The sequence below is a fragment of the Fukomys damarensis genome, unplaced genomic scaffold (genome assembly GCF_012274545.1).
Source record: "Fukomys damarensis isolate Sample0158 unplaced genomic scaffold, DMR_v1.0_HiC HiC_scaffold_19, whole genome shotgun sequence".
In the NCBI taxonomy this organism is placed as follows: domain Eukaryota; kingdom Metazoa; phylum Chordata; class Mammalia; order Rodentia; family Bathyergidae; genus Fukomys; species Fukomys damarensis.
The window spans coordinates 64,865,490-64,878,259 of record NW_022900931.1 but is presented as its reverse complement, the minus strand read 5'-3'; the positions used below and the strand labels follow the sequence as shown (position 1 = coordinate 64,878,259).

Below are 12,770 nucleotides of genomic sequence, written 5' to 3'. Positions count from 1 at the left end.
AGACAGGGTCTTGCTATGTAGTCCAGGCTGGCCTCGAACTCACAGCAATCCTCCTGCCTCAGCCTCCCCAGTGCTGGGATTACAGGTGGTGTGCATCACCACACCTGGCTACAATTTTAAATCAGGTGATCCCCTGCAGTGTTTCTAAAAAGGAAAACAACCGAAGCCACCACTTTCTCTGTGTTTGCCGTGCAGCATTTTCATCCTGAGAGGGCAGGGTGGTGTCCGGTGCCAATGAAGCAGCTCTCAGAAAACACCTGCTCATTGAGCAGGGGCCAAGCAAAGGCACGAAGGGGCCCCAGGGCCTCGCGCCCTCCCCTGCTCACCTGGCCCCTGCCTGGGGTTTCAGGTGGAAACTCGGCTTCCTCATTGGGCTCCGGGGCGATCTCTCCCCTCGGCCACACTCCACACAGGGGACTGGAGAGCTCGGCACCTGCCACTTCTTGTTTCTGGGAAGGAGAAGTTGTTTCTGAGGGCAGGAAAGGCTGGACTGAGGCGGGATGGAAATGGGCGCAGTGAGGGGCTGTGAAGAAAGCGCGATGTGGGGCTCAGGTGTGGAAACAGCACCGGGAAGGGGTCTGGGCCGAGCCGAGGTTAAGGAGAGGGACAGCGTGGGGTGGATAGGACAGGGCTGAGTCGGGGCTGGGTCAGAGTTGGGCTTGGCCTGGGCTTGGGCCAGCAATAGATGTGGGGTTGGGATCTGAGTAGAGTTTGAGGAGAGCAGAGAGCAGCAGCGTGACTTGGAGGTGCCCCAAGAGAGCTCTGGGGCCATGGGCCAGGCCACGCGTGAGCATCAGAGCAGGGAGACACTGGGGCTTCCGTCTGGTGGCCTCCAGCGTAGCCCAGGGGTGCCAAGCCTACCTGCCAAATGGCCTTGATCTCCAAGCCCAGCGATGCGGGCAGTGGCGTGGCCCAGCTGGCTCCTCGGGCCTGGGCCCCTTCCAGCAGCCTGGCCACGTAGACAGGAGGTGCTGCTTCTGTCCCGTCACTGCCTCCTGCCCACCTGGGCCCCACCCCACCCCACTCACTCATCTGGCGCCTCCTGGGCCTGACTCAGCTGCTCCTCCAGGTGAGAGATCTCCCGCCTCAGTTCCTGCAGGGGAGCGAGCACGCGGGCGGAACACGGGTTCTCCACTCGGCCCGCCACCTGGTCCCTGTTCACTTCCCCAGACTCCAAGCACCAAGGGCCGAGAGGAAGAGAGCAGGGACAAACCCTTGGGATGGCGTGAGACCGAGAGCACAGCCGGGAAGAGTAGGGGAGGCAGGCAGAGGTGGGACTCACTGAGGGGCGAGAGAGACACAGGGTGTGAGAGACTCAAGGACAAGAGCCCAGGGACACAGACTCAACCCAGAGGCAGAGCCAGCCGGAGAGAGAGAGGAGGGAAGGCAGAGTGAGGGAGTGGGGAAGAGAGGCGAAAAGGCAGGAAAGGAGGTGGAGAGACAGCTGCACAGCAGGGCGCACTCTGCGGGCTGGAAAGGAGATAAACAGACAGAGGCCGAGGGCCGCAGGGGGAGGCAGCGGCCCAGCCTGGGCTGTGGAGAGCCCTCACCTGCGCAGTGGCCCTGTACTCCTGCACCGTCTGCGCCAGGTTCTCCGCACGGCGTGAGCGCTGGGAAAGCACAAAGCCTGCTGAGCCCAGGCCCCCAGAAACAGGCTGCGGGTCATGGGGACTGGCTGGGGGCTGAGAGGGGATGGTCACAGCAGAGGGCTTCCAGGTCCCACGGGGACACCTTCCGACCTCTCTGGGGCAGACCGGAGAAGGGCAGATGGGCAAGGAAGGCAAGCGCTTCGCTCTCGGCCCTCACCTCGGAGAGGATGGCGTCCCGCTGGCAGATGAGGCTTTCACACTCATAGAGCTGCCGCTGCCAAGGAAGGAGCCTGTCCATCTCTCAGCCTCCAGGACGCCCTGGCCTTGTCCCCCGCCTGCCCCCCTCCGGGGCCTCTCCTTGGCCTCCCTGACACCCCATTTGTCGGCTACCCTGAGGGGGCTCAGCAGGGCCGCATGGAGCCGGAACTGGACAGAAGAGCGCTGCGCTCAGCCGGTCTCAGCGGCTGGGCCCTGGGAATGGGGAGCTGACCGGCACCAAGCAGAGGCAGCACCTTCAAAGTGTCCTTCTCTGTGGCCAGCTCCTCACTTCTCCTCTTCACTCCGTCCCGCTCAGCCAGCAGCTTCCCGTTCTGCAGAACAGCACACAGGACAGGCGGCTCTAGGGCCCAGTGACGCCCATGCTCACAGCCGGCATCCGCTGAAAACTCGGGGTGTCAGCCTCACACTAAGTACTCACTTTATAGGGGTGGCCTTTCAATCCCCCACCATCTCAGTGGGGCCTCAGTTCCGAGTTCTCTGTGAATGTGCTCCATCAACCCAAAAGGAGCCAGGTGTGGTGGTGCACACCTGTAATCCCAGCTACTTGGGAGGCTGAGGCAGGATGATCCCAAGTTTGAGTGCAGCCTGAGCAATTTAGGTGAGACCCGTCTCAAAATAGAAAGGGCCGGGGATGTAGCTCAGTGGTAGAGCACTAGATTCTGAGCTTAACCCTCAATATGGGAGCGGGGGCACGGGGGAGCAAGATAAAAAGGTCCTACCTCATTGGGTTGCTGTGGGATTAAATGAGCTATTAGTAACTTCGAACACTCACTGAGCACCTGGCATGTGTCAGCTCAGTTCTTAGTCCCCATTTTAAAGATAAAGGCAATTCAGGCACAGAGAAGTCAAGCAAATTGCCCAGGTCACCCAGGTGGTCTTCAGGCCAACCTTCACGAGCACCAACATTTCTAACGGTGTCCACAGTACTTGATCAATGCTCAGTATATATTTATTCAGATACTTTGCATTACAATTTTTTTTCTGAAACAGGATCTTGCCATGTAGCTCAGGTTGAACTTCCTATGTAGCCCAGGCTGGCCTGGAAGTTCCAGTGATCCTCCTGCCTCAGCCTCCTGAGCGCTGGGATAACAAGCATGTACCACCATACCTGGCTTAGTCTGAAAGAGGATCAAAACAAGGGCTGCCATTGCTTTAGGTTGAAGTGTGTCATTTCTTTTATTCTAACGGTAATTTCTATTGCCAGGTACTTTTTGGGCCCTTCCCCTGGCAGGAGCCAGGTCATTTGTCCTGAGGCATTGGTGCATTTGGATGTGGCTGGCGTCGTTCTTGCTGCCAGTGGTGGCAGTTGCCCCTACGAGAACACACCATGGGGCAGAGTGGGGCTGAGGAACCTGGCAAAGCCCACCCGGAGGGGAAGTGGATGCAAACCCCAGTGACGTGGGCTCAAATCCTGTGTCTGTGACCTCGGACTCTCCTCCACATCAGAGCAGTGCTGACTGAGAATGGGCCATGGAGAGAAGTGGCCTCACGCAGCACCGGTGGCTCAGGGAGAGCAGAGGTGGCCCCGGGGGGGGGGCCCAGTGCAAATGCGAGAGGTGGGACCCAGGAGGCCCACTGTGGCTCTGAGGCGACCCGAGAGGAAGCAAGGAGGCCAGAGGAGGGCAGCCCATGCCAGCTGCAGAATGGGACCTGAGAATGAAACGGCCAAGCACTCCAAGGCTGAAGCAGGAGGGCCGCAAGTTCAAGCCCAGCCTGGGCTAACTTAGCAAGTTAGTGAGACCCTATCTCAAAATAAAAAAAATAGCAAAGGGCTGATGATGTAGGTCAGCGTGAAGGCCCCAGGTACTGCCAAGCCAAAACAAAGCAAAATGGGGATTTAGCTCAGTGGCACCTCGCCTGCCTGGCAAGAGCAAGGTCCTGAGTTCAATTCCTGGTACAAAAACCAAACCAAAACAAAACCTCCAAAACAACCAACTGAGCCCAAGTCACAGTGTAATGTTTCTGTGCACCGTAAACCTCCCAAGCTGCACAGAGTTGAAGTGGTTGCAGGAGCTGCTTTCAGTGGCCGCACAGGCAGCTGAGTTCCCTCTAGCACAGCGCTCCCTCTGGTGAGTTCCCTTCGCCTTTGCTTCGCCTGCCAGGCTCCAAGTCCTCCATCAGCCGCCCTTGCTGGGTCTCAGCGGGCCTGGGCTGCCAGGTGAAGGGCGGAGGAAGGACGGGCGAGAGTGCTGTGTCAACATCTGTCCACCTGGTGGGGACTGCGGGCCGATCCGGCTCCTCAGCGGGCGCGGTTACTCAGCTGCTCCTGCGGAAACCCGAGCCAGACCGAGTCCTCCTTGGGGAGCGTGGCCCTTCAGAGCGGAGGGTCGCTTTACGCATTATCCTCCGTAAAGGTAACCCGAGAACTCAACCGATGGCCGCTCGGCTGGCAGCTGTGGCGCAGGTGGTGACCGAGAATAGCTGCAGCTCATCAGCGAGCCAGGGAGCACCCAGGGTGCCCAGCACTGCGGGCCGGGCCTGGCGCACGCTTGGCAGGGCCCTCTGCACAGTGAGAGGTAGGGACTGCTGTCACCACTCCCCTGCTCCCGTGGTCCTCAGGGATCCACTCTCATGTCTGAGGGCCGGGGAGTCCCAGCCCCAGCCCTGGAGGTAAGCGAAGAGGGACATCTTGGCAGATTCAAGGACCCCGCAGCCATTCTTGCCCCTTCTTGCTTATTTGCTTCCCGTCCTAGTGGTTAATGGCCAGATCCTCTCCCATCCTTCTTTGCAGCTGTGTGTGGGGGGTGTTATGTGATCCCTTTCCAGTTAGTGAGATATTAGGTCTATTGAGCAGGGCAACCGGCATCTGGAAAAATCCCTTCCTTCAGATGTGGCAGGAACCATTAGATACGTATTTGCTGGTGCCTTTTCTCCCTGCTTTGAATGAAAATGTGAGGTCAGGAGCTCTTGCAGCCATTTGTGACCATGAGGCTAGAAGCAGATGAGAAAGCCAGTGAGCCTGAAATCAATCCAGAGACCACAGCCTTCAAAACCTCTTAAGAAAATAAGTGTCCTTCAGGCAGAAAAGGTCCTCTTCCTTGGAACTGAAAATGTTCTGGACCCATCAGTATTCAGGTTATCTGTGTCAGGGAGCGATCTGGCTACAAGCTATAATGCTCACATTTGTGAGATGCGAGGAAGAGGGAGCTTTCCCTCACTCTTAGGTGTTGCGGAAGAAACCATCACATCCTGTGCGCACTCCGGGCCTCACACGGTGGCAGCCACCTGTGCACTTCCCATTGCCTCAAGCTGGGGCTCACGGAAGAGCCACGGAATAGTGGAAAAAAATTGGGATTTCAATGTAGAAACCCTGTACAGAGCTTTGGCAGGAATACATGATCGGCCAGGCCAGGCAGACGCTTAGAGCTGGGGAGCGTGCTGAAGCGTCGTGAAGACAGCGGAGCCGCCGTGGGGGCACATGCCTGTAATCCAGTCTGTAATACAGACTGCAGGACCACAAGGTGGAGTTCAGCCTGGGCAGCTTAGCAAGACCCTGTCTTAAAATAAAAATAAAACGTAGGCTGGAGGTGTAGCTTAGTGCAAAGGTCCTGAGTTCAATCCTCAATACTGGAGGAAAAAAAAAAGGAGGAGAGCGAAAATGAGCCTGGAGCCACCCCAGGTGTGTGGGATGCAGGGGTGGACACAACTGCAGAGCCCTGGGAAGCTGGGAATCTGAGATGCTCCAAACCCTGCTCAGTACAGCTCAGACCAGATGGGCAGGAGTCACAGATGGCTGTGTGCAGCCCGCTGGGGAGGCCCGAGTGCCCACAGGGAAGTGGCCCGACCTTCTTTGCCCCTGCAAGGGTGTGGAGATGGCTGTGGGTGCCACCAGCAGAGGCAGCGAGGACGGTGGGTGCAGAGAGAACAGATGGGACAAAGATCTGAGGCGTGCGGGGGACAGACGTCCGGTGAGGACCTGCTGTTTCCTGGAGCTCAGACACCACCTTAGGGTGGAGGAGCGGTCAGTAGCCGAGAACTCCATCTAGGGTGAATTCCACTTCCGGCTACAAGAACTAGTGGACCCAGAAAGAGCTAAGATTGCGATTTCTGTCTCGGGTGAAGTGGGGCTGGGATGAGATGTGGGGCTGGAGTTACTCGCGGAGGTAGGCCACCCTGCTGGGAATGCTGGCGTGGACCCCTCACGACAGCCCTACAGAACCGCTGTCTTCCTCCTGGCTGTTGGAGAATGAAACTAAAGCTTGGCGACTGGGGGGCCGCTCAGGGCTGGAGCCCTTGCCCTGCTCATGTGTGGCCCTGGCTTTCATCCCCAGCACACAAAACAAAACGAGCCTTGGAAAGGATAAGCCACATGCTTAAAAGTTGCCTGTTGTTGAGCGGCAGAGGTGGGATCCGAACTCAGGGCTGACTTCAAAGCCCACGTCCTTTCTACCATAAGCAGTGCTAACGGAAAGGACGCTAGCCAGCGCCTAGCAAGCACGTCCTCCATATCTACCGGTGTCTTCTGCTATGCTCACCTGTGTGGGTGAGGACACTGAACCCCAGCAAGGGGAACAATGGCCCACGGCCACCTAGGTGCTGCAGGGGAGCCAGGCACCGCCTTAGCCGAGGTCTTGTCAACCGTGCAGCTCTTACTTTGTCTGAGGTCGCCCAGGGCATTCAAACACTGTTAGAAGGCTGGAGTTTTAGGCCGCAGGCTACGGGGGCCTGGGGTGGCAGGGGGACAGGTGGAGCCGGGCCTTGGCTTACCTCCTCCTGCAGGGTCTCCAACTCTGCCACCAGGTGCTGCTGCTCCTTTTCCTGACCAAGCCCAAAGGGGACAAAGACTTCAATTCCAGCCTCTCTGCCCTTGCAACTCCCCTCCTCTGCCTGTGTCATTAAAGAGCTGGCTGGGATCTGGGCGTGGTGGCACAGGACTATAATCCCAGCACTCAGGAGGCTGAGGCAGCAGGATCGCTGCGAATGCCAGGCCGGCCTGAACTACACAGCAAGAACCTGACTCAAAATCCAATCCAACCCAACCCAGGGAAGGCAGAATGGCTCCTGCTGTCACTGTCATGAGGGTGGTAGGTAGGGCTGAGAAAGTAAGCAGGACCTGGAGCAGCTGCTCTGAGTCCAGAAGGGAGGTAAGGGGCCCAGCACCCACCGTCTGCCGGGCCTGGGCCAGGAGGCTTCGATTCTGCTCCTCCAGGCTCTTGGCCAGGGTCTTTAGGTCCTCCAGCTCCTCATCCACGGCCTTGGCAGACTGCAGAGCCTGCTGGGTGCTGAGCGGGCAGGGCCAGGAGAGCCACGTGAGGAGGGGAAGGCAGAGATGCAGAGAGATCCATCAGAGAGACAGCAGCCAGAGAAATGCCACAGTGGGAGGGGAGTGACAGATACTCAGAGCAGGGCAGACCAAGACACACAGGGAGGGGACAGAGAAACAGGGACACAAGGATGAGACAGAGACCTAGCAGGGGCTACAGAGACCCAGTTTCACCCTAAAGACCGAGGAGACGGGACAATGACCTAAAAAAAAAAAGCGAGAGACTAAAAGAGCAGGATTATGATAGACATGGGGTACAATAAGCAGAGAGGAAGGACAAGCTGGTGACAGAATCAGAGAGGAGAACAGAGGAGTTCCCAGTCCAGCACTTGGGAGGCTAAGGCAGGAGGATAAAAAGCTCAAGGGCAGCCTGAGCTACACAGTGACACTGGCTCTGGATTCAATCAAGACTACTTGCGGGGGGGGCACCTAAAGGAAAAGATCGGCCGAAACAGAAATGCTGGGGGTAGGAACCACTGAGACATGAAAGAGAAAGCCGAAAGACAGAAAGACAACCGAGGTGCAAGTGCAGTCAAAGGCGGGAGCAGGAGATGCAGGTGAGGCAGCCCACCTGCGGAGCTGCCTGCGCAGGGCCAGGATCTCCTCCCCCAGCCGCGCGGACCCCTCCTCAGCTGTCTCCACGCTGCGCTGCAGCTTGGCGTTCTCCCCGGCCAGGCGCCGGTTGCTGAGCTCCAGGTCCTCCAGGCTGCTCAGCAGGGCGGCGGTGGCAGGCCTGGGGGAGGGCAAGGAGGGGTCACTGCCGCTGCCCGCACCTCTCCCAGGTCGGTGGGTGCTGGCAGTGGGAGATGGAGCTGCACTGGAGAAACAGAAAGAGGATCCCGACTTCTCTGCTCTCCCCGAGTGTAGCAACACCCCTGTCCTTCACCCACGCCAGTCACCAGAGGACAACGAGCCCCACCCAGCCCGGGGAAGCTGGAGAGCACGTGCAGGGTGGGGAAGGGTTTGAGGATAGGTACAGCTCAGGCCTGGGGTCTTCGCCTCCGAAGCTCTCCAGGTTGGCTGGCTCCTCAGCTTCCAGGCATCCTGGAGGGGGACAGACAAAGGGGGCGGGGCTCCATGTGCGGCCTCCACCCTCCCTTGGTTCTGGGGTTCCCTGTGCTCCCAAGGCTGCCCTTACTCCCACTGAAAAGGCCTCAGGCTGGGTACTTTGGATAAACCTCGTCCTCCTTCCTCAGATCACACACTGGACAGCACCCCTACCTCCCAAATCCATTTCCCTCCCAGGTCTCCTGCCAGCCGGCAGCGGGGCTCCTCTGGTTCCTTCTCACAGGGCGGCTCAGGCCAGTCCCCTGCCCCAGCTCCCTGCTCCTCCCTCTCCTCTCTGGCCTCGTGATGTCTCCAGTCCTCTCCCCGCAGCCTCTTCCCCAGCCTTCTGGCCTCCAGTCTCTCCCTCCGTCCTTTCTCTCTTGGCCCAGTGCTGCCTGGCCTGGTCCCGTGGGCTCACAGCCCTCCCCTGCAAGAAACCTACACTTTCGGCTTTGTAAGGATGGAGAAATACAACACACACCCCAGAGCAGGGGTCTTTTGGGGGCCAGGGCCTCAGCCGTGCCAGACAAGGGCTCTACTGCTGAGATATACCCAGGACCCGGCCACCTTTCATGGAGCACCTCCTAGGTGTGAGGTCCTGGGCTCAGGGTGAGGAGCACACCCACTAATCCAACAGGAGGTCAGGGACTGCGCAGGTGACAACTGTGCCCCAAGGGCAAGTGTGCAGGTCTGAGTAGGCGGAGAGAGCAAGGGCCTCTGGCCCGGGCAGCTCAGGGCCGAGGAAGGTGCAGAGAATCTGGCTGGAAAACAGCCTGGGCACAGGCCCAGGTGGCACCTGTGTGGCAGGGAGCATAGGGCAGGAGGGGTTGAAAACCCCCAGGAAAAAAAAAAAGAAAAAACTCCCAGAGGAAGAAACCTAACCCAAAAGCTCAAGGAAGAATGGGGTGGCAGGCACACAGGCACCTAGAAACCCAAAGTCACAGTGCCAGGCAAGGGCAGAGGTCCTGGACACACGTTATGCCCTGCTCTGCCCCATGGGAGGTCCCCGCACCGGCTGACCCCGGGCCCACCTGATTCACTTTATATATAGCACTCACCAGATGGCAGCTGCCGGGAGGTCAGGGCTCCCTCAGAGGCAGTCTCCTCTCCCAGCTCTAATCCCCTGTATCAAAGGGACAGGCTTAGGGCCCCCTGCAGCCACCCCACCATCCTGACCTGCCCCTGCAGGGGGTTGTGGCTGGGCAGGGAGGGGCCAGGTCCGGTGAGGAAGGCTCTGTGGGGAGGAAGGTGAGGCCAGATGGCAGCGCCTGGGGCCAGATGGGAAAGCCGGAGGGGTGGGACTGGGTTGGGAAGGGATGCAGAGGACCTGTCCCTTCGTCTCCTCATTCAAGGAATTGGTTCTCAGTCCCCACCCACCTACTCCCACCCCATTTAATCACTTTTCTCTCCTCCTCTGCTGGTTCCTGGGCCTAACTAGTGCTGCCACAGTGCACAGGCGTGAGGCCAGATTTGAGGAAGGACTTCCCGGAAGGGGCTGGAGGTAAAGGGGCTCACCCATGCAGCTGGCAGGCAGCAATCCACTCTCGCATGACCACGAGGAAGGTGTCCAAGTCCACAGTGGCCCCAGGGCCCTCCCCACTGGGGTCCAGGCTTTGGGCCAATGTCTGGAGGCGTGCGTCCTGGGGGCCCTGGCCAGTCACAGACTCAAGGTAGGCCAGCACACGGGTGACAGCCACAGTGCCTGGGACAGAGCACACCGTGAGGGGCTATCGCAGAGGGGCCAGGTATAGTGCGGGTGCAAGATATTACTGTCTAGGCTGGTGGCATTCCTGCCCCACAGCCGGGGGGACACACTGGGCAAGTCCTTTTCTCTCCACTGAGTCAATTTTTCCACTAGTCAGCCAACCTCACCAAGTGCACCAGCGAGGAAGAGATGAGGGGCGCCACCCTTGAGCCCCACCAGGCCCCTTTCAAGGCCCTCCTTCTTCTGTCACGGTCCCCGGGTTCATCCCACCCCTCCATCCTCTTCCTTCCTGAATGAAGCTTCCCAGTCACCCGCTCTGCTCCTGTAGGACCCCAAGGAGCCCTTACCCAGTCCCCTTCCTGCTCCCACTGTGCCCAGCCTCCCCTCCCACCTGTCCTCTGAGGGTCACAAGCTTCAAACGTGGAGTTGAGTATCTGCTCCTCTAAGCTGAGCAGCGGCCCCAGGCTCACGTCTTCAGGCTGCTCCCAGAGGTAAACTGAGGAGACAAGAGCGCCCCCAGTCAGAAAGCAGAGAGGAAGGGGGCGACACTATCCTTGGCTCCTAGGCTCCCAGGGGAGGGGATTCAACTGTGGCTGCGGCTGGTGGGGAACAGCGAAGCTTAGGGTATGTGGATGTGGGGGCACCTAAAGGCCTTTGAGAGCCCCCTCTGCCCACCCTTCAGCCTAGGAAGTGCCCTGCTCTGCAAGTAGATAACAAGCTCTGAGGTTACCCGGGCCTCCTCACTTCTCCAGCCTCGCCAGCCAGCCGGGCTCAGAGCAGGCCGGGTGTGGGGGAGGACAAAGAAAGGAGGATTCTGGGAGGAGCGGACAGCGAGCCGACACTTCCCCCTCGGTCAGGAACAATCCGATAAAACGCGGGCAGCCCGCATCGATCCCACTGGCTGCATCTCCGGTCTCCCAGGCCTCCCCAGGGACCAGGTCTCTCTCCTCCCCGCATTCCCATGCAAGGCTCGCGTCACCAGATGCTGTAGAATCCTGGGCCAGAGCCCCAGGACGGGACGCAGAAGGGTAGCTGATCCCAGCAGGGTGGGCGGCGGCGGCAGGGGGTGTATCTGTGATCAGGAGCTGGATCTGGTGCCAGGCGTACCTGGCTGCCAGCCGTCCGTACGTGTGTGGTGAAGCTGCTTCTCCTTTGGAGCCTCCAACACCACACCAGTAAAGTGGGGGAGAGCGACTGCCAGTCACCAGGCCTGGGGGGCAGCTGTGTGGGGGCGCGCGTGTATCCCGAGGGGCTGCCTGTCCACTGCTAGGTCTACGCTGCCTGCACGCAGCTGGCCCTCACACACGTTTCATGACACAGGAAGAGATCTCCACGAGGCTGTCCCCATTGCTCTCCCAGAGCCCCCAGCGACCTTCCAGGTCCCCAGAGAGCAGCTGACGGCAACTTCCTGAGCATGGGCTGCGGGCTGGGGAGCCTGGGCTCCAGCTTGAACATGGGGCAGTGCCTGCGGCAAGCGACTCTGAGCCTCAGCTGCTCCCTGGGGTGTGGGACGGTGCTGCCTTCCCGGGGGAGGGTGTGTGGAAGCTGAGAGGCTGGGGGGAAGGCCCGGCACGTGGGGGAGACCCACTGGCAGAGTGGACACTTCGGAGCGTTTAGTAGGTGCCAAGCCTCTTCTGAGCCTCACATGAACACAGGAGGTGGCGGCTCTCCTCAGCCCCACTTTACAGATGAGGGGACTGAGGCACGGAGGATTCAGGAACTTGCCCAGGGTCCCCTGTCCAGCATGGGCACCCCTTTCCCAACCTCCTAACTCCTTGTGAGCGCCACCGGCCCCCGCTGGCTGGAACCGTAGGCAGTGGGAAGGCGAGGGTAGGGAGGCTGGGCTTCACCTGCATCCTCCCCTCGGCCTGTGTCACGGATGAGGACTCGGTGCTCCAAGTGAGGTCACCTGTCACACCTGCCAGCCAGGGCCAAGCTGAGCTGGGTGATGGTGGCAGCTCTGGGGACTGGCATGTCTGCAGCCCCTCCCCAGGCCCCTGAGGGAGCTGTCACTGTCTCTGTCCTGCCTTCTCTCAGGGCCTTGCTTCCTTAGTGTCTCTCTCTGCCCCGCCTCCTGTCCACTTTTCTCTCCACCTTTTCCTGTCTCTCCCCCCACGTCCTGTCTCTGCGTCCCTGGCCCACTTTCCGTCTCTCCACCTGTATCTCGAGACTCTCTTCCCAGCCTCTTCACCCTTTGTCCCTCTTTCCCCTGCCTTCCTGTGTCCACTGCCCCTCTGCCATCCCTGTCTCTGTCACCTTCTGGGTGTGTCTTCCCCTTGCTGCGGGAGCCTCCCAAGCTGGCGGAGCCCCTGCCTGTGGTTCCTGGTGGCTGTGCGCCCTCTGGCGGCGCAGGTGACAGCTGGTCAGCCCAACTTCCGCCTCCGTGTACTGTGTGGGCCTGTGACCCTCTGTGCAGGCTGTGCTGGGAGACACCAGGGAGCCTGCAAAGAGGGCGCCCTGCCTCTCCTGTCAGAACGGGCTCCCCTAAGGGCGGGAGTGGTGGCCCGGTACTTTGCCCTGAAGCCGGCCCTGCCTCCATCCGTGGGCTCTGCACAGACACAGTGACGGTTCCTGCCGTGTCAGGCAATGCGCCAACTTCTCCTTATGGCTCCTGAGCACCTGAGCGGGCGATGGGACCTGGGGTGCTCTGTTAGTGTCAAACACACTGGATCTTAACTGTCTCGTTTGTAAGCAAAGTCTCAGTACATTTGAATACTGGTAACAGCAGAAGACACAGTTTGGGTAAACAAAGTTAAAAATATATTATTGTCATTTGTCTTTTCCTTTGAAATAATTAAGAATTACATGTGTGGGCCGGGGATTTAGCTCAGCGGTTCGGTGGCCTGCCTTGCAAGCGCAAGGACCCGAGTTCAATCCCCAGTACCAA

General features: G+C 59.4%; 1 protein-coding gene across 7 annotated transcripts in view; it reads right to left on the bottom strand.

The window, feature by feature from the left end:
* Positions 1 to 12,770, bottom strand: part of Kash5 (KASH domain containing 5) — a 20,895-nt gene that overhangs the window by 4,964 nt on the left and 3,161 nt on the right. For 3 of the 7 annotated variants that reach the window (XM_010640727.2, XM_010640728.2, XM_010640729.2), the window contains exons 3-15: positions 10,275 to 10,379; positions 9,694 to 9,880; positions 9,237 to 9,301; positions 8,109 to 8,175; positions 7,703 to 7,864; positions 6,973 to 7,090; positions 6,576 to 6,626; positions 2,102 to 2,179; positions 1,807 to 1,863; positions 1,551 to 1,610; positions 1,029 to 1,093; positions 862 to 949; positions 327 to 449 (exon numbers count right to left, since the gene is read on the bottom strand). In XM_010640727.2, the coding sequence (XP_010639029.1) occupies positions 327 to 449; positions 862 to 949; positions 1,029 to 1,093; positions 1,551 to 1,610; positions 1,807 to 1,863; positions 2,102 to 2,179; positions 6,576 to 6,626; positions 6,973 to 7,090; positions 7,703 to 7,864; positions 8,109 to 8,175; positions 9,237 to 9,301; positions 9,694 to 9,880; positions 10,275 to 10,379 (1,226 nt within the window). The other 4 variants (XM_033765884.1, XM_010640730.2, XM_010640731.2 and 1 more) reach the window with 4 other exon arrangements.